This window comes from Symphodus melops, assembly GCF_947650265.1.
Source record: "Symphodus melops genome assembly, chromosome: 10".
NCBI lineage: Eukaryota > Metazoa > Chordata > Actinopteri > Labriformes > Labridae > Symphodus > Symphodus melops.
The window spans coordinates 26,738,233-26,759,081 of record NC_136700.1 but is presented as its reverse complement, the minus strand read 5'-3'; the positions used below and the strand labels follow the sequence as shown (position 1 = coordinate 26,759,081).

Genomic DNA, 20,849 nt, shown 5'->3' with positions numbered 1-20,849 from the left:
ACCTTCATGCCCGTGGAGGACGCCCAACACTTTGTAGAGTATTTGACATTTTTGATAGATATAGTGACTCTAAAAAGGTCAAATATGGGACCTTTAATGTCCTATAAATATGAAGAGAAAACACCGTGCTACAAAGTACTTTACTTTAAATGTCATTGAACACACTCAGAGCAAATATGTTCCAACAGTTTCTGTGATCACTCCTAACGTTTGACTCCTGAATGAAATTTACATTTTCACTACAAGTTCAATGAAATAGAATTTTATTTAATTAATGGATTTATTCAAATAAAATGACATTTATGAAATCAATTTAAAAATCAATACTTTGATATAATTTAATAATACCGATAAAAAAAATTTAATCAAAATAAAAAATATGAAATGTATTTTATGTTTGTATGGACTTTCTGAGTGTCTGAGTGGCACGGAAACACAGGAAGTGACATCAGCGCAACAGACTACAAAAATAAAACAAGCTCTAAAATAAAATATAAAAAAGGAAAATATAATAAACATGTAACACGTATCAAAAAATGTAAATAAAAGGATGGATATTTTGGTGAAGTATGTCAATAAAGTATTTTAACACACCTGTTAAACTTATTTAGTTTTATTTTATTAAATTCTGTGTTTATATTTTTGTTCTAAATAAAAGGCAATAATAATAATAATAGTTATGGCACTTAAATTAGTATGTATTTATTATTTAGAGTAAAATATTTTACAATAATAGACAAATATATTTAAATCATATTTATATCTCAGACTTTATTTTCATTCTTCCTCTTTGTGTAAAACTGCTGAGTCATCGTTAAACGTAGAGTAATAAAATAATGAAACGAAGAAATCAGTCATCCATTAAAGCTGAGCCTGGATCAACAGCGCCCCCGTGTGGCTGAAAGGAGAATCAGAAACATGACAGGTTAGGGTTAGGATGTTCACAAACATCCAGAGAACTTCAAACATCCCAGAAGAGATTCAGGATCCTTCTCGGAGCGACTCGGAGCCAGGAAGAGACGCAGACCTTATCTTTCGTTTACACCTCAACCGATTCATTCACCAACCCAAACAATCTTCCAATATTAGCACATCCAGTGACTCAGAGCCTCGGACCATACGGGAGGCTCGTCCTCTGAAACCTTCAGGCTCAGAGCCTCGGACCGTACAGGAGGCTCGTCCTCTGAAACCTTCAGACTCGGAGCCTTGGACAGTACAGGAGGCTCGTCCTCTGAAACCTTCAGACTCAGAGCCTTGGACCGTACAGGAGGCTCGTCCTCTGAAACCTTCAGACTCAGAGCCTTGGACCATACAGGAGGCTCGTCCTCTGAAACCTTCAGACTCAGAGCCTTGGACCGTACAGGAGGCTCGTCCTCTGAAACCTTCAGGCTCAGAGTCAAATGGAGCTTTGAACTCGTACCTTGAGTGTGTCTGCAGCATGGCTGGCTGCAGTTGGCTCGATGTTGGGGACGGAGAGTATGGCGCACAGCTGAGCCTTCTTCTTCTCCAGAGTGTTCCTCAGCACCTCCACCTTCCTCTCCAGCAACATCGTCTTCAGCCCGGCTTGCTGCTGTGCATCCAGTAAGGCCGCCGTCTGCTTCCTCTTCAGCTCGTCGCGCTCCTGCTCAACCTGCCGGAAAACAAAAGGCTCCTTTACAGAGAGCTGGCAGGCGGCGTGAAGGGAAAAGTGGTGAGTGTGGTTACCTTCTGGACGGTCAGCTCTAGCTCCAGCTTCTCCATGTCCAGCTCATCCAGCTCCTTTTCCATGACCTTCACTCGCCCTCTACTTTTCTGTCACACACATCAGCAGCCTTACTTTGAAACCACTTCATGACATCACAAAGGGCAGTAGCCCCTCCCCTTCATGACATCACAAAGGGCAGTAGCCCCTTCCCTTCATGACATCACAAAGGGCAGTAGCCCCTCCCCCAGGTGGCTGTTGGTTGGTGCAGTGAACGTACCATGATCTGGCTCCAGTCCTTGTCCAGTTTTTCCAGATGCTTCTGGAGCTGTGGGAGCTTCTGCTGGGACTCCTGCAGAGCCGTCTGCAGACCATCCTTCTCCTGCCTGTCTGCTGCCAGCTCCCTCTCCTCTCTGTGCACCTCCTTCTTCAGCTGCTCCTGCTCCTCCTAAAGGACCACACACACACACACACACACACACACAGTGTCTTCTCCTGCAGGACCACACACACACACACACTCTCCTCTCTGTGCACCTCCTTCTTCAGCTGCTCCTGCTCCTCCTAAAGGACCACACACACACACACACACACACACACACACACACGGTGTCTCCTCCTAAAGGACCACACACACACACACACACACACGGTGTCTCCTCCTGCAGGACCACACACACACACACACACACACAGTGTCTCCTCCTGCAGGACCACACACTCTGTCCCACAGCTTCTCAGATTATCAGGGGGCGGGGCCTCCTCGTCGATACAAAGTGGAGGCTTACTACAACACTACTGCAGTGTCCAATCAGAATGATCCTCAGTGGAAAAGGGGGCGTGTCTGTAAGTAGAAAGCCTTCTGTGCTAAAATCAGAGACTTGAGACAGGAGGAGCACCCTGACCCGCTGCTCCTGGTCCCATGCTGCTGGATTCTAATAGATAAGAGTCCGTGGTGGATTGTGGGAGATGAGAGCGTGTGGCGTGGGCGGCGTGTTGGGCGGCGTGATGCCTTTGTGTCACCTTGTGTTGCAGCAGCAGGCGCCGTTTCTCCTGAATCTCGGAGAAGATGAGGACGGCCTGTTTACGCTCTCGGTCCTGATCCTCCACCTGAGTGGCGACGCGACTTTTCCATTGCTCGTCCACCTCCTGGATCTCCTCGCTCTTCTCTTTCTCGTGCTCGTCCAGCGCACGCTGCCTTTTCTCGTGAAAGTTCACCGCCATGTCTGTTTGGAGAAAAACACGGGGACGGTTTGACGAGACAGGCCGGGGTTTTTGTTCCCAGCTCAGAAAACAGGATGTGTGCTGGTTCACCTGTGATCCTCCGCTGGTAGTCGTTGTTCAGCTCCATCAGCTCCACCTGATGCTTCTGTCCGGACACGGAGAGACGACACCTTCAGAAATACAACACGCCGCAGGAACCAAAGCGTGACAAACAAAACGCCGCCTCACCAGTTTGAGCTCCTTGATGCGGTTTTCGTCGTCTAACTGCTTCTTCCTGTCGCTGGCCCGCAGGCCGCTCAGCTCCCCCCGCAGACCCACCTCCGTCTGCGTGTTCTGGTTCTGGATCAGCGAGGCGGCCGTGACGGCGTCCACCTTCAGGCCTGACACGATGGCGTGCTGTTCGGCCCGGACGTGCTTCAGCTTCTGCTTGTGCACCTGAAGGGGGCGGCGTTCAGGTGTGACGTTAAGGACTCACCTCTTTGAAAGGAGCGGTAACAAGAGACCATGCTGCGTAAACAGCTGTTTGGATTCGAACCTGCAGCCATCGCCTCTGTTCACGTGGCGTGCATCATAACCGAGGCTATCAGACTCTGTCAAATTATTCATTTCCCCCCCCCGCTGAATTTCAACAATTAATCCTGAATAATTCCATTGTTAGTGATTTTATTTTGAAAGGTTGTGCTTTCTTGCTTCACTTTGCTGTCTGATTCAACCCTGCTTTTATTTTGAAATTAAGTAAGGATCTCCTGGTGGAATGAACTGAAAACAGCGACTTTGATGTGACGTTACTTCCTGTTTAAAGAAATGTACTGGTTGCCTGTTCAGACTCCAAACACACTCAAAGATGGTGGAATCACATGTAGCTCAACTGTGTGTCGGTCTGTGCAGCTCACATTGATCTCCACCCGGTGGCGCTCCTTCGCCTCCTCCTTCTCCCTCCGTCTGACCCTCAGCCTCGCCTCCACCTCCTCCAGTCTCATCTTGGAGATTTCCCAGGATGCCTGCATCTTGTCCCTCTCCAGCTGGCAGTAGCTCCTCTCCTCCCGCTCTCTGTCCAGCTCCTCCCGGAGGCGAATGATGTGCTCCTCCAGCTGCCGGGGGGGGGGGGGGGAAGAGAGAGAGAGGCGGCCAATCAGAGCAGACTACAAATACTGACAGTGTGAAGCTCAGAGGGAAGTTCTGGGATCTGTTCACAATGAACCGTGGAGCTGCAGAAGTTCACATCTGCACGGGTTCAATAAAGACAAATAATCAAGTTCTCTTCTCCCCACATGAACCTTCCACTATCACAGCTGCATCTAACCCTAACTGCTGAGGTGCCCTCGAGCAAGGCACTATAGAGTGTGTGTGTGTGTGTGTGTGTGTGTGTGTAAACAGAATTACCCTCAGGAGTGAAATGAAGTATATCCAAATCTAATCTGCTGTATTTTCTACAAAGACACAGGATGGTTCCTGTTTCTGTCAGGACATCATCAGCGTTCTTTGCTCAGCTTACAAGGAGCTGAATTCAGTTCAGTCTGCTCATTCTAACTTGTGACTGTGACCAACAAATGATAGATACCTAAATTCCTCAAGGTGTCTGCTTTCTTTAAGTGAAGATTTCAAGTGTGCGTGATACTTTTACAAAGTGTGACTTAAAGCATCTTTAGAAGCTGCAGAGAGATGAAGTCAGTGTGAAAGGACTGAAAGAAGCTGCAGAGAGAGGAGTTTGGCGTTTCATGCAACTCTTTAAAACCTAACTCTGAAGAAGATGCTAACGTTAGCTTAGCATGCAGCAGCAGCAGCTCTGACCTGATCTTTGGACATCTCTTTGGTTGAAAGTCCGTCCACCACCGCGGGCTGTTTTCCCTTGGAGGCTTTCTTCTTGCGTTCAGCTTTCTTCGGTGGCTGCAAAATGAAACACAGAGCAGCTAACCGTTAGCTGACTCTGACTGATGCTAAGCTAGCACATTGTAAACGCTATTTCTGTAACTTCTCGAGTTTTTCTCACCATCCTGCGGCTTCGTGGATCCTTGTTGTCACTTTAAATCACGGTATTTAAATCAGCAGAAAGTACGAGCTGCAGCTTCACGACTCTGTTAACTGCAATAAACGAATGGGCGTTGTCATGGCAACGGCGTCTCTTGAAAAATGCTTCTTCTTTATTTTAAACAAAATTAAAGGGAACTATATTGTATAATAATATAATACGATTATGGTAAATAGAAAATAAATAATAAGGAATCATTCTGAAATGTAAATTGAAATGAGATTCACGTGGTTCATGATTCTGCCAGTTAAAGGGACGTTTGATTCAGCTGGGCTCTTCAGTAAGGTCATTAATAGTAAACACAACGATGAGCCTGCTCCTTTGTAATCAGACAAACAGCAGGGTCATTCTCAGGAAACCATTGCAATACCATGTCCATAGTGATTCTAAATGTGCATTGTGACATTTAGTTATATAACTACATTTTATAATGAAGAAAACAATCTTCTCTACCTTGCACACATTTCAACATAAGTGTTGAGATTTGTGCTCTAATTTCATTTTGTGTTGAGATTATGCCCCTGTCTGTATTTGTTTTTCTATTTTGATTTCCCATGTGTTGTCATGTGACCTAACCTGTGTAATTAGTGACCCTACAGGTGAACTTAATAAAAGCGCGTGTGCCCGCAATGCGGATGTTCACAGCAAAGAGAAGTTCATGTGTGTTTGTGTCTTCGTTTGAACGCTGCGTAAAAAAGTTGTTCTGCTAACAGGTTATGGGCCCAGATCTCATAACGCACAGTGAGATTTACTTGTCGGGTGAGAGTCGCGACGTTTACAGCGTGCACCTGAATTCTGTGTGAACCTGCAACATGAGCAGAAAAGACGGAGGCGCCGGACCAAGTAGCCGCTGGGCGAGACTCGTTTTTGACGGTGACGAGAGAAATTATGAACTGTGGGAAACGAAATTTTTGGGTCACCTTTGTCTACAAGGCTTGAAGGACACAATCCTAAAAGAGCCCATCGCCGATGATGATGAGGAGGAGGAGGAGGGGAAAAATGCCGAGGCTTACGCGGAGCTCATTCAGTTCCTGGATGATAAGAGCCTGTCGCTTATAATGAGAGAAGCAGCAGATGATGGCCGCGCAGCGCTAAAGATTTTCCGAGAGTACTACGATGGAAAAGGAAAACCAAGGATAATTAACCTGTATACCGAGTTAACCTCTTTGCAAAAATCACCAAATGAGAGCGTCACCGAATATATAATCAGAGCAGAGACTGCAATCACTGCCCTCAGAAAAGCAGATGAACAATTAAGTGATGGCCTTCTGATAGCGATGGTTTTAAAGGGGCTACCAGAGACTTTTAAACCCTTTGCAATCCATATAACCCAGACTGACGATCAGTTCACTTTTGCTGAATTTAAGACGAAGCTGAGAAGTTTTGAGGACAATGAAACCATGCGCGCAACAGCTTTTGAGGACAATGTGATGAAGGCAAGAGCGCATTATGAATCAAAGCATGATCGAGAGGGAGCGAGTGGACGTAATACGGACATTGTGTGTTACAAATGCGGCAACAGAGGTCACATAGCCAGAAACTGTGTGCGCAAACAGTGGTGCCATCAATGTAAAAGTAACACTCACAACAGTGCAAGTTGTAGACGGAGGAAACAGCGGGACAAAGCACAGAGAGTTTCAGAGAAGACTGGGTGTAAGGAGTTCGCCTTCCAGATAAGTGACAAAGACGCGGAGAAGCAGGTGCCTGGTGTGAGAAGAGGGCTGATGGTCGATGCAGGTGCCACGTCACACATTGTCACAGACATTGCAAACTTCAAAAAGTTTGATGAAAGTTTCCAGGCCGGTACCCACTGTGTGGAATTGGCTGACGGATCCAGGGGCAATGGAGTGGCCAAACGCAGGGGTGACGCGGAGGTGTGGCTACTCGACAGCAAGGGACAATCATTCCGAACAATGCTGAAGGGTGCCCTGTACATTCCTACATACCCTCAAGATATCTTCTCCGTGAAGGCTGCTACTTCAAATGGAGCTACTGTGATTTTCAGCGAGAAGAGAAACGTCCTGCTACATAAAGACGGTACCAAATTCCCCATACATGTGCACAACAAACTTTATTATCTACACACAACAGAAAATGACTGTAATGACAAATGCAAGAAAAGCTTAGATCTGCAGAGCTGGCATGAGATTTTCGGACATTGTAATTTTGCAGATTTAAGGAGAATGTGTGATGTTGTTGATGGGATGGTCATTGATAAAAAGGGAGGCATACCTACCCCTAGTTGTGAGATCTGCATACAGGGGAAATTTGTGCAAACCAGAAACAGAAATCTAGATCGAAGGGCCAAAGCGCCACTTGACATGGTTCATACTGATTTAGCCGGCCCCATAGATCCAATGTCTCTAGATGGTCACAGATACGCATTATCTTTTACAGATGATTATTCTAGTGCGGTATTTGTTTATTTTCTGAAAAAAAAGAGTGACACCGTGCAAGCTACTGAAAAGTTCATAGCTGATATGGCCCCTTATGGGACAATAAAATCGATGCGATCTGACAACGGGACTGAGTACACGGGCAGAGAGTTTCGGACATTGCTGAGCGAGAAAGGTATCCGGCATGAAACCTCGGCCCCATATTCCCCGCACCAAAACGGCACAGCCGAACGCAGTTGGCGAACACTGTTTGGTATGGCCAGATGTATGCTCATCGAGAGCGAGCTACCAAAATATTTGTGGACATATGCTGTCCAGACCGCGGCAGTCGTAAGGAATAGGTGTTTTAACAAGCGCACTAAACGGACACCTTATTACATGTTAACCGGTAGGCAGCCAAATGTCGCTAGGATGCAGAAGTTCGGACAGATCTATTATGCATACAAACATCATAGAGGAAAGTTGGACTCTAGAGGTAAAGAAGGGGTTTTCGTCGGTTATGACAAAAATAGTCCAGCATACACGATTTACTATCCCAGCGACAAAAAGATTCAAAAACATAGGCTCGTTGAGTTCGTCTCTAGACAAAATAAAAACATGCAGGATGCAGAAGATGATGATGTTTTTGTCCAAAGAAAGGGACAAGGCGTACACATCCCTCCTGCTGTCTCACAAATAGGCCTAGAGATAACTGAAAGTGACACAGAGCGCGAGTCAGGCGCAACAGGCACAATAAAAGCGGAGAAAGAAGAGCGTGAGAATGGAGATGCACCTCTAGAGAGGCGCTATCCTGCCAGAGAGCGAAGAGAGCCAGAGCGTTATGGAGATTACATTTGTGGTTTCGGAGATGATATGACCAACATTGATTACTGCTATAAACTTGTATGTGATATCCCTTTAACATACAAAGAAGCTGTAAATTCAGTAAACGCGAAGAAATGGCGTAATGCTATGGATGAGGAAGTGCAATCGTTAAATGACAACTCAACATTCACCCTGACCACACTACCCGAGGGCAAAGGTGTAGTGGGGGGAAGGTGGGTTTATGCCTTGAAAAAGAACAATGATGGAACAGACAAATACAAGGCTAGATATGTCGCAAAAGGATTTAGTCAAAAACAAGGCGTAAATTATGACGAGACTTTTTCTCCAACAGCGAGCATGACGAGCGTAAGAGTTTTTGTACAAAAAGCGGTGCAGAATGATCTGATTGTCCACCAGATGGACGTGAAAACTGCGTATTTGCATGCGCCAATTGAATGCGAGATATACATGGATCAGCCAGAAGGTTATGAAATAAAATGTGGAGATAATGGCGATAATGACACACTAGTATGTAAACTAAACAAATCCCTGTATGGACTAAAACAGTCAGGACGCAATTGGAACAAGATGTTGCATAACTATCTGTGTGAAATGAAGTTTGTGCAAAATCCAGTTGACCATTGTGTCTATAGTAAAGTCACTGAGAAAGTGAAGATTCACATAATCATATGGGTTGATGATTTAATTATTGCTGCTAGTGGTGAGAAAATCTTGAAATGTGTCAAAGAAATGCTGAATTCCAAGTTTCAAATGAAAGATCTTGGCAAACTCTCTCATTTTCTTGGTATTGATTTTGTACAAAATGGTGACACTGTCAAAATGTCTCAGAGCAAGTATGTACAAAAAGTTCTGGAAAGATTTTCTATGTTAAACTGTCAACCAAGAGCAACCCCATGTGAACAAAAACTTGATTACAGTAATGACATGGATGATGTCAGGAAATACAGAGAGGCAGTAGGGAGTTTAATTTACTTAGCAACCTGTACAAGGCCAGATTTAAGTTTTGTTGTGAGTAAACTGTCTATGTATTTCAACAAACCTTTTTCTGATCAATGGGCAACTGTGAAGCATGTTTTACGATATTTGAAGGGAACCCAAGACAAAGCATTGTGTTTTTGTAAATATGCAGAAGACAACCTGATTCATGCCTACAGTGATGCAAATTGGGCTTCTGATGTTGATGATAGAAAGAGTACGACAGGGTACTGCATCAGCTTAAACAAGAACGGTCCACTGGTTTCTTGGAAAACCAAACGACAGCCAACAGTTGCATGATCTACCTGTGAGGCCGAATATGTGGCATTAGCTGCGACAATGCAGGAATGTTTACACTTAAAACAGCTGATGAAGTGTTTTGACGGTCAAGGTTACAAATGCTGTGTCTATGAAGACAATCAAGGAGCTATAGCTTTAGCCAAAAATCCAGTTCATAGACAACGCTGCAAGCATGTCGACATAAAATACCACTTTGTTTGGTCCTTAGTGAATGATGGTGAAATACACCTTAAGTACTGCCCAACCAATGATATGGTTGCAGATGTGTTAACGAAGCCTGCTACTAAGTTAAAGCTGGAAAGGTTTAAGATGTTTATGTTTGGAATATGAATTGTCTGCATTTTTCTGTATGCATGTTAATAGGATGAAATTTGGGAAATGTGAGCAAGTGGGGGTGTTGAGATTTGTGCTCTAATTTCATTTTGTGTTTGAGATTATGCCCCTGTCTGTATTTGTTTTTCTATTTTGATTTCCCATGTGTTGTCATGTGACCTAACCTGTGTAATTAGTGACCCTACAGGTGAACTTAATAAAAGCGCGTGTGCCCGCAATGCGGATGTTCACAGCAAAGAGAAGTTCATGTGTGTTTGTGTCTTCGTTTGAACGCTGCGTAAAAAAGTTGTTCTGCTAACAATAAGAATGAATTTTAGTATTTTATTGCATTTTCTGCTGAAATTCTCACGACCACAACTCGTCCAGTTCTGACTGAATGTATGTTCTGATTTAAACAGAGTAAAATGAAAATATTCAGGAAAACTTACTTACTCGCTTACTTACTGTCAGAAAAACGTGCTGTGTGCTTTTATTTTGAAATACAGTAAGGCCCTTCTAGTTGATGTACAAAGTTAGGCACAGAAACAGGAAGTGGTTAGGGATCCCAAAGTGAGGTCAAACAGCTCAAAGGAACGGTAACAGAGGTCGATGTGTGACGTCATCAGGTGGATCTGACTTTGTTCAAGTGAATAAAGATTCACAAATACAAGTAGAAACAACAACATGTTATTTAAGAAGCCGGCTTTATTCAGTCACACTCACGAGTGCCTCCCCGCGAGGTTTTTTTAACTGACGTCATTACAGCACGCAATCCTGATTTTCGCTGCTGCCGAGGAGACGGGAAAAAACTATGGGAAAAACCATACACATAATATATGTATAGGATCTATGGTTTTTCCCGTCTCCTCGGCGGCAGCAAAAATCTGTTTTGTATTGGAGTTTCAAAAGATTTTGTCAGATTTTTTTTTAATGACAATTTCCAATAAATGCCATAAAATGCCTTTTTTTTATTTTTTATTTAATTGTCATGTTTATTGTTATTGTTTCGTGCTTTTTTTAATGCACTGCAGGTTTGCACTGTGGGTTGATGGGATTTCATCTGTGCTGTATGTTTAACATGTTCTTGTGAAATCCTCCTGTTTTGATTGGGTTTCTTCCCGACGGCCCGTGAGCCTCGGAGGTCAGCACTGACCCATCGCACTACGGCACACTGAACAAAGAAACAGATGTTCACAGCTCATAGCACGAAGCAGCGACAGTAGAGGGGGAGCTGTTAAGGGCTTGGTACCTAATTATCCTAGGGGACGGGTATTTAGATCATCCTGGCAGCGCTCAGATGGACCCTTCCTCCTTGGCTGGGTGTTAGATGATTTTATTTTGAGCTGCGATCTTATAAGAAATATTAGACTAGAGGTGGGAAAGGAGGTCGCCCTCTGAGTTCTAGGAAATAGTAGACTAGTTAACTACAGCAGGTGATGAACTTCTCTTACCTGCAATAGGACCTTCATGCCCGTGGAGGACGCCCAACACTTTGTAGAGTATTTGACATTTTTGATAGATATAGTGACTCTAAAAAGATCAAATATGGGACCTTTAATGTCCTATAAATATGAAGAGAAAACACCGTGCTACAAAGTACTTTACTTTAAATGTCATTGAACACACTCAGAGCAAATATGTTCCAACAGTTTCTGTGATCACTCCTAACGTTTGACTCCTGAATGAAATTTACATTTTCACTACAAGTTCAATGAAATAGAATTTTATTTAATTAATGGATTTATTCAAATAAAATGACATTTATGAAATCAATTTAAAAATCAATACTTTGATATAATTTAATAATACCGATAAAAAAAATGTAATCAAAATAAAAAATATGAAATGTATTTTATGTTTGTATGGACTTTCTGAGTGTCTGAGTGGCACGGAAAAACAGGAAGTGACATCAGCGCAACAGACTACAAAAATAAAACAAGCTCTAAAATAAAATATAAAAAAGGAAAATATAATAAACATGTAACACGTATCAAAAAATGTAAATAAAAGGATGGATATTTTGGTGAAGTATGTCAATAAAGTATTTTAACACACCTGTTAAACTTATTTAGTTTTATTTTATTAAATTCTGTGTTTATATTTTTGTTCTAAATAAAAGGCAATAATAATAATAATAGTTATGGCACTTAAATTAGTATGTATTTATTATTTAGAGTAAAATATTTTACAATAATAGACAAATATATTTAAATCATATTTATATCTCAGACTTTATTTTCATTCTTCCTCTTTGTGTAAAACTGCTGAGTCATCGTTAAACGTAGAGTAATAAAATAATGAAACGAAAAAATCAGTCATCCATTAAAGCTGAGCCTGGATCAACAGCGCCCCCGTGTGGCTGAAAGGAGAATCAGAAACATGACAGGTTAGGGTTAGGATGTTCACAAACATCCAGAGAACTTCAAACATCCCAGAAGAGATTCAGGATCCTTCTCGGAGCGACTCGGAGCCAGGAAGAGACGCAGACCTTATCTTTCGTTTACACCTCAACCGATTCATTCACCAACCCAAACAATCTTCCAATATTAGCACATCCAGTGACTCAGAGCCTCGGACCGTACAGGAGGCTCGTCCTCTGAAACCTTCAGACTCAGAGCCTTGGACCGTACGGGAGGCTCTGAAACCTTCAGGCTCAGAGCCTTGGACCGTACGGGAGGCTCTGAAACCTTCAGACTCGGAGCCTTGGACCGTACAGGAGGCTCGTCCTCTGAAACCTTCAGACTCAGAGCCTTGGACCGTACAGGAGGCTCGTCCTCTGAAACCTTCAGACTCAGAGCCTTGGACCGTACAGGAGGCTCGTCCTCTGAAACCTTCAGACTCAGAGCCTCGGACCGTACAGGAGGCTCGTCCTCTGAAACCTTCAGGCTCAGAGCCTTGGACCGTACAGGAGGCTCGTCCTCTGAAACCTTCAGGCTCAGAGTCAAATGGAGCTTTGAACTCGTACCTTGAGTGTGTCTGCAGCATGGCTGGCTGCAGTTGGCTCGATGTTGGGGACGGAGAGTATGGCGCACAGCTGAGCCTTCTTCTTCTCCAGAGTGTTCCTCAGCACCTCCACCTTCCTCTCCAGCAACATCGTCTTCAGCCCGGCTTGCTGCTGTGCATCCAGTAAGGCCGCCGTCTGCTTCCTCTTCAGCTCGTCGCGCTCCTGCTCAACCTGCCGGAAAACAAAAGGCTCCTTTACAGAGAGCTGGCAGGCGGCGTGAAGGGAAAAGTGGTGAGTGTGGTTACCTTCTGGACGGTCAGCTCTAGCTCCAGCTTCTCCATGTCCAGCTCATCCAGCTCCTTTTCCATGACCTTCACTCGCCCTCTACTTTTCTGTCACACACATCAGCAGCCTTACTTTGAAACCACTTCATGACATCACAAAGGGCAGTAGCCCCTTCCCTTCATGACATCACAAAGGGCAGTAGCCCCTCCCCCAGGTGGCTGTTGGTTGGTGCAGTGAACGTACCATGATCTGGCTCCACTCCTTGTCCAGTTTTTCCAGATGCTTCTGGAGCTGTGGGAGCTTCTGCTGGGACTCCTGCAGAGCCGTCTGCAGACCATCCTTCTCCTGCCTGTCTGCTGCCAGCTCCCTCTCCTCTCTGTGCACCTCCTTCTTCAGCTGCTCCTGCTCCTCCTAAAGGACCACACACACACACACACACACAGTGTCTTCTCCTGCAGGACCACACACACACACACACTCTCCTCTCTGTGCACCTCCTTCTTCAGCTGCTCCTGCTCCTCCTAAAGGACCACACACACACACACACACACACACACACACACACACGGTGTCTCCTCCTAAAGGACCACACACACACACACACACACACGGTGTCTCCTCCTGCAGGACCACACACACACACACACACGGTGTCTCCTCCTGCAGGACCACACACACACACACACACACACACACACACACACACACACACACACACACACACACACACACACACACACACAGTGTCTCCTCCTGCAGGACCACACACTCTGTCCCACAGCTTCTCAGATTATCAGGGGGCGGGGCCTCCTCGTCGATACAAAGTGGAGGCTTACTACAACACTACTGCAGTGTCCAATCAGAATGATCCTCAGTGGAAAAGGGGGCGTGTCTGTAAGTAGAAAGCCTTCTGTGCTAAAATCAGAGACTTGAGACAGGAGGAGCACCCTGACCCGCTGCTCCTGGTCCCATGCTGCTGGATTCTAATAGATAAGAGTCCGTGGTGGATTGTGGGAGATGAGAGCGTGTGGCGTGGGCGGCGTGTTGGGCGGCGTGATGCCTTTGTGTCACCTTGTGTTGCAGCAGCAGGCGCCGTTTCTCCTGAATCTCGGAGAAGATGAGGACGGCCTGTTTACGCTCTCGGTCCTGATCCTCCACCTGAGTGGCGACGCGACTTTTCCATCGCTCGTCCACCTCCTGGATCTCCTCGCTCTTCTCTTTCTCGTGCTCGTCCAGCGCACGCTGCCTTTTCTCGTGAAAGTTCATCGCCATGTCTGTTTGGAGAAAAACACGGGGACGGTTTGACGAGACAGGCCGGGGTTTTTGTTCCCAGCTCAGAAAACAGGATGTGTGCTGGTTCACCTGTGATCCTCTGCTGGTAGTCGTTGTTCAGCTCCATCAGCTCCACCTGATGCTTCTGTCCGGACACGGAGAGACGACACCTTCAGAAATACAACACGCCGCAGGAACCAAAGCGTGACAAACAAAACGCCGCCTCACCAGTTTGAGCTCCTTGATGCGGTTTTCGTCGTCTAACTGCTTCTTCCTGTCGCTGGCCCGCAGGCCGCTCAGCTCCCCCCGCAGACCCACCTCCGTCTGCGTGTTCTGGTTCTGGATCAGCGAGGCGGCCGTGACGGCGTCCACCTTCAGGCCTGACACGATGGCGTGCTGTTCGGCCCGGACGTGCTTCAGCTTCTGCTTGTGCACCTGAAGGGGGCGGCGTTCAGGTGTGACGTTAAGGACTCACCTCTTTGAAAGGAGCGGTAACAAGAGACCATGCTGCGTAAACAGCTGTTTGGATTCGAACCTGCAGCCATCGCCTCTGTTCACGTGGCGTGCATCATAACCGAGGCAATCAGGCTCTGTCAAATTATTCATCCCCCCCCCCGCTGAATTTCAACAATTAATCCTGAATAATTCCATTGTTAGTGATTTTATTTTGAAAGGTTGTGCTTTCTTGCTTCACTTTGCTGTCTGATTCAACCCTGCTTTTATTTTGAAATTAAGTAAGGATCTCCTGGTGGAATGAACTGAAAACAGCGACTTTGATGTGACGTTACTTCCTGTTTAAAGAAATGTACTGGTTGCCTGTTCAGACTCCAAACACACTCAAAGATGGTGGAATCACATGTAGCTCAACTGTGTGTCGGTCTGTGCAGCTCACATTGATCTCCACCCGGTGGCGCTCCTTCGCCTCCTCCTTCTCCCTCCGTCTGACCCTCAGCCTCGCCTCCACCTCCTCCAGTCTCATCTTGGAGATTTCCCAGGATGCCTGTTCCTTGTCCCTCTCCAGCTGGGAGTAGATCCTCTCCTCCCGCTCTCTGTCCAGCTCCTCCCGGAGGCGAATGATGTGCTCCTCCAGCTGCGGGGGGGGGGGGGGGGGGGGGGGAGAGAGAGAGAGAGGCGGCCAATCAGAGCAGACTACAAATACTGAGAGTGTGAAGCTCAGAGGGAAGTTCTGGGATCTGTTCACAATGAACCGTCGAGCTGCAGAAGTTCACATCTGCACGGGTTCAATAAAGACAAATAATCAAGTTCTCTTCTCCCCACATGAACCTTCCACTATCACAGCTGCATCTAACCCTAACTGCTGAGGTGCCCTCGAGCAAGGCACCAGAGAGTGTGTGTGTGTGTGTGTGTGTGTAAACAGAATTACCCTCAGGAGTGAAATGAAGTATATCCAAATCTAATCTGCTGTATTTTCTACAAAGACACAGGATGGTTCCTGTTTCTGTCAGGACATCATCAGCGTTCTTTGCTCAGCTTACAAGGAGCTGAATTCAGTTCAGTCTGCTCATTCTAACTTGTGACTGTGACCAACAAATGATAGATACCTAAATTCCTCAAGGTGTCTGCTTTCTTTAAGTGAAGATTTCAAGTGTGCGTGATACTTTTACAAAGTGTGACTTAAAGCATCTTTAGAAGCTGCAGAGAGATGAAGTCAGTGTGAAAGGACTGAAAGAAGCTGCAGAGAGAGGAGTTTGGCGTTTCATGCAACTCTTTAAAACCTAACTCTGAAGAAGATGCTAACGTTAGCTTAGCATGCAGCAGCAGCAGCAGCTCTGACCTGATCTTTGGACATCTCTTTGGTTGAAAGTCCGTCCACCACCGCGGGCTGTTTTCCCTTGGAGGCTTTCTTCTTGCGTTCAGCTTTCTTCGGTGGCTGCAAAATGAAACACAGAGCAGCTAACCGTTAGCTGACTCTGACTGATGCTAAGCTAGCACATTGTAAACGCTATTTCTGTAACTTCTCGAGTTTTTCTCACCATCCTGCGGCTTCGTGGATCCTTGTTGTCACTTTAAATCACGTATTTAAATCAGCAGAAAGTACGAGCTGCAGCTTCACGACTCTGTTAACTGCAATAAACGAATGGGCGTTGTCATGGCAACGGCGTCTCTTGAAAAATGCTTCTTCTTTATTTTAAACAAAATTAAAGGGAACTATATTGTATAATAATATAATACGATTATGGTAAATAGAAAATAAATAATAAGGAATCATTCTGAAATGTAAATTGAAATGAGATTCACGTGGTTCATGATTCTGCCAGTTAAAGGGACGTTTGATTCAGCTGGGCTCTTCAGTAAGGTCATTGATAGTAAACACAACGATGAGCCTGCTCCTTTGTAATCAGACAAACAGCAGGGTCATTCTCAGGAAACCATTGCAATACCATGTCCATAGTGATTCTAAATGTGCATTGTGACATTTAGTTATATAATTACATTTTATAATGAAGAAAACAATCTTCTCTACCTTGCACACATTTCAACATAAGAATGAATTTTAGTATTTTATTGCATTTTCTGCTGAAATTCTCACGACCACAACTCGTCCAGTTCTGACTGAATGTATGTTCTGATTTAAACAGAGTAAAATGAAAATATTCAGGAAAACTTACTTACTCGCTTACTTACTGTCAGAAAAACGTGCTGTGTGCTTTTATTTTGAAATACAGTAAGGCCCTTCTAGTAGATGTACAAAGTTAGGCACAGAAACAGGAAGTGGTTAGGGATCCCAAAGTGAGGTCAAACAGCTCAAAGGAACGGTAACAGAGGTCGATGTGTGACGTCATCAGGTGGATCTGACTTTGTTCAAGTGAATAAAGATTCACAAATACAAGTAGAAACAACAACATGTTCTTTAAGAAGCCGGCTTTATTCAGTCACACTCATATTTACATTCTAACTAATAATCATCGCACCGTCTCCATCGTTTGGACTGTCTGCTGTCGTTTTGCTTCATTTAGGATTCTGCAGGAAACACAAACGAGAACATGTGCCTTTGAGCAAATTCCCAGAGCATCCAAAAAGGTGTCACGACAGGTATCATGTCTCCTCTCTGTGTCGATGCCTCTTCTGTCAGAGTAACTCCTTCTGTCCTCCATCCGTGAGCGTTCCCTACCTCCGTCCCTGCAGCAGCTCCTCCGTGTCCTCTTCCTGCTCCTGCCTCAGCTTGAAGTCGTAGCCGGTCGCAGTGATCCGGCACTGCGGTAACATCTCCTCCAGCAGGATCACCACCAACCCGGGACTGGAAATCCTGGGAAGGGCGGACACGTCGAGCCGCCGCAGCCCCCTGCACACACAAACTCATGAAGGGAAGAACTGTGCACATCAGCTCGGGTAACCACAAACAGCTCAGTGTGGATATTTACTTGAGGTTCCTGAGTGCAGCCAGGCCCCCTGCAGTGAGGCGTGGGCAGTGCGAGATGTCCAGTTCCTCCAGAGAGTCCTGGAAGATGTGGAGCCTGGCGAGGAACCAGTCGTCCACCTCGGGACATCCTCGTAAGGACAGAGTCCGCAAAGAGCGCTGCCCCTCTGACGAAGGACGGAGCGGATTAAAACAGTGAACGTGCACTCAAAGGAAAGATGCTTACATGTGCAGGAGCCGGTGAAGGCCTTCACACACTGACGCTGTTTCTTTATGACCAAAAATACTATCTCATGTTTGCACACTGACTCCCTGTGAGTTCAGGATGTTCAGGATCCATTTGTGGACCGCTGACATCCTGAAACCCGATGGGGAGGATTCTGCAGCTCCTTCACCTCCTCCCTGTTTTCTTCAGTGTCTTTCACAAACTAAGAACCAGTGGAGGAAGACGCAGCGCGTTGAAACGTTGCACCTTGATTTCATCCACCTGAAGTGATTCGTGTGCTGTCTTTGGTTCCAGTCATGAAGAAGGAGTCAGACTCTGAGTGCACCGACCTCCATTTGTGGAGTGGCTGAAGTGGAAGAGCCTCCTCCTACTAAACCACGAGATCTGCATTTTGCCTTGTGCTGACAAACCTTGCAGTTAATATAAACACATCAAGCTCAGCGTGCAACGATCTCTGCAGGTAACGTTTGTTATCAGATTTTAGATTTTAAAAAAACAACAGACTCAGTGTGCAAAGGCCTGGGGACCAAGTTCCTTACCCAGGTGGCCCAGTCCTGTTAAGTTGATGAACGTGTGGCTCATGTTCACTTCCTCGAGTTGTACGTCTCTTTGATTCAAGAAGTCCCAGTTGAGGTTTTCTGAATTTAACCACTCTGACTGTCCAACGAACCTGAGGACGCATCACAAACCACAGCGTCAGAATTTAAGCACCTTCAAATGCTTTCCATTGAATGCACGTCTGCATGACGTCCAGCGGTCTTTCACATGTCTGTTGGTGACATTATGACGGCACAAAAGGAAGAAATAAAGACACCTACCTGAATCCACCTTCCATGCTCAGGATGTAGCAGGCGGCCGCCACGTACGGCCCGTGAAACCTCTTAGTGTAAACATAGTAACTGTGAAAAAGAGACGAGGAACATCAGTCATGGTGAGACACTGACAAGGACGAGGACATCTGTCCACGAGCCCTACACCTCCAGGACCCTGAGGAGGGACTCTTTAAGACCCCGTCCCCTGGTGGCACAAACTCTCATTCTTATCAATGATGAGCCCGAGCCTGATTAAAGTGCACATGACCCTGAGGCATCCGTCCTATATGTCAGGACGCCACGCCAAAAGAGCATCGTCACTTACGCATTCTTCCTCTCAATGGCCCTCCTCTTCCAGTCGGACTTCCAGCTCAGCAGCATCTCTACATCGTAGAAACGCTGGGTGAGGAAGAGGAGCAGCTTCCTGTGCAGAGGAAGAGGAGAAGCTGAGCTGGAGCTCCACGATCGTCTGGCTACAGCGAAGAGGAGAGCCGAGCGCCGGCAGCATCTCTGCAGAGAGAGAGAGGACAAAGTCAAGCGTCTCTGCAGAGAGAGAGAGAGGACAAAGACAAGTGTCTCTGCAGAGAGAGAGAGGACAAAGACAAGCGTCTCTGCAGAGTGTCGAGAGAGGACAAAGTCAAGCATGATAAAAGACAGAACCTCGACTGTGTCTCCTGCTTCATCATGGACTCATAAACACTTCCTGTCCTTCTAAACTAAATGCACATCAAGCCGTGTTTTGAACGACTGGAGCGTGCAGTTGATTTAAAAGGATCCCCATCAGCTGACGCCAAGACCACAGCTAGTCTTCCTGGGGTCCAGTCCTGACATACAAAACAACAACAACAACAACAACAACACTTTAGGCTATTAAAAATAAAGATAACAATGAGATATAGAAAAGCAACATACATTTTCCTTGTGACAAACACAACCTTTCTCAATCAATAATCAATATGGTCTTATGGCTTTGAGAACAAATACAATCTTAGTCTCTTTTTAAAACCAGTTTTTCTCCTGATATTACGAATCTCAACTGGAAGATTGTTCCAAAGTGGACCTGTAGGATCCAGTCCTCTTCATTAGACTTAAACTTATACAGTATAATGTTCATAACCTGTGAAGGAGAGAATAACATGTGTGTCAGGTGACCTGTAGGATCCAGTCCTCTTCATTAGACTTAAACTTATACAGTATAATGTTCATAACCTGTGAAGGAGAGAATAACATGTGTGTCAGGTGACCTGTAGGATCCAGTCCTCTTCATTAGACTTAAACTTATACAGTATAATGTTCATAACCTGTGAAGGAGAGAATAACATGTGTGTCAGGTGACCTGTAGGATCCAGTCCTCTTCATTAGACTCAGGTAAAGTGATCTGTCCACTGTTTGTCCCTCTCGTGTAATGTGAATGTGCATCTGAGCAGTAACATATATGATCGTAAAGAAATGTAGGAGTTTGAGTATTGATCATTCTGTGAAGGTATATTAATAAATTAGCAGATAGTCAATGCTTGACCATCAGCCAAGCAAGGCTGAAAGGTGCTTCACGAATCTGTGAAGGGGAACTCACCGTGAAGGGAGCCGACATGACAGCAACAACAGCGGGAGTCAACGGAGAGCTGCTGGGGACAATCTTTGCTGCTTCGCGTTTGTCAGGGTCCCTTGTAGTTCCTCAGTCTGCCGCTGAGTGTCGCTGCACGCGCGTGTCTGACACCTGAACAGCTGGTCTGTTTCCACCTCGGGTCACCTGAGGTCATCCACACACTGAAGGCAGAGGCTGGCGCTGCTGCAGAGTGAGGCAGTAAATCTACCCATAATGCACTCTGTCTCTTATTATCAATACAGCCAGATGCGTCTTTCAATGTCTCATTTGACTTTAACAAACTGTCAGACAGCTCAGCTGACCAGTCCAGAGTCAGATCCACCTGATGACATCACACGTTGAACCAGGAGCAGATCTCACCCCTGATTGGTCGAGATGTGGGTTTACACTTTACGTCCAGAAACAGATGGAGATGAACTGCAGGCCTCGTTTCCACACGTCTGGAAACCTTCAGTCAGCTCTGTGATGATCAAGAAAAAACGTTCACACTGACAAAGTCAAACATTACGATACTGAAGACATTCCAGAAATGCTTCATCAGATAATCTGTGACGCCTTTGCTTCAGCAGGGTATGCAATCAAA

At 45.5% G+C, this 20,849-nt stretch overlaps 3 protein-coding genes and 1 long non-coding RNA gene across 4 annotated transcripts; all 4 read right to left on the bottom strand.

Moving 5' to 3' along the window:
* Positions 1 to 745: 745 nt before the first annotated feature.
* On the bottom strand, positions 746 to 1,558 carry LOC306830974. The gene is made up of 2 exons (XR_013780045.1): positions 1,421 to 1,558; positions 746 to 898 (listed from the first exon to the last, which is right to left on the bottom strand). It is a non-coding gene; the product is annotated as an uncharacterized lncRNA (long non-coding RNA).
* Positions 1,559 to 2,554: 996 nt separating this feature from the next.
* Positions 2,555 to 4,931, bottom strand: LOC306830565 (dynein regulatory complex subunit 4-like; the record flags this gene model as incomplete). The annotated part of the gene is made up of 6 exons (XM_079354137.1): positions 4,896 to 4,931; positions 4,697 to 4,792; positions 3,799 to 3,996; positions 3,134 to 3,340; positions 2,996 to 3,050; positions 2,555 to 2,907 (listed from the first exon to the last, which is right to left on the bottom strand). The coding sequence occupies exons 1-6, from the start codon at positions 4,896 to 4,898 to the stop codon at positions 2,555 to 2,557; spliced, it is 912 nt and encodes a 303-aa protein (XP_079210263.1). The 5' UTR covers positions 4,899 to 4,931.
* A 7,122-nt stretch (positions 4,932 to 12,053) lies between these two features.
* On the bottom strand, positions 12,054 to 16,323 carry LOC306830563 (dynein regulatory complex subunit 4-like; the record flags this gene model as incomplete). The annotated part of the gene is made up of 10 exons (XM_079354134.1): positions 16,238 to 16,323; positions 16,039 to 16,134; positions 15,136 to 15,333; positions 14,472 to 14,678; positions 14,334 to 14,388; positions 13,908 to 14,245; positions 13,215 to 13,379; positions 12,992 to 13,078; positions 12,708 to 12,917; positions 12,054 to 12,101 (listed from the first exon to the last, which is right to left on the bottom strand). Exons 1-10 carry the CDS (start codon positions 16,238 to 16,240, stop codon positions 12,054 to 12,056), a joined length of 1,407 nt encoding a protein of 468 aa, XP_079210260.1. The 5' UTR covers positions 16,241 to 16,323.
* A 786-nt stretch (positions 16,324 to 17,109) lies between these two features.
* dmac2 (distal membrane arm assembly component 2) lies at positions 17,110 to 20,674 on the bottom strand. Its single transcript, XM_079354222.1, has 6 exons — positions 20,234 to 20,674; positions 18,986 to 19,170; positions 18,667 to 18,747; positions 18,388 to 18,518; positions 17,627 to 17,789; positions 17,110 to 17,547 (listed from the first exon to the last, which is right to left on the bottom strand). Exons 1-6 carry the CDS (start codon positions 20,249 to 20,251, stop codon positions 17,373 to 17,375), a joined length of 753 nt encoding a protein of 250 aa, XP_079210348.1. The 5' UTR covers positions 20,252 to 20,674; the 3' UTR covers positions 17,110 to 17,372.
* Positions 20,675 to 20,849: the final 175 nt, after the last annotated feature.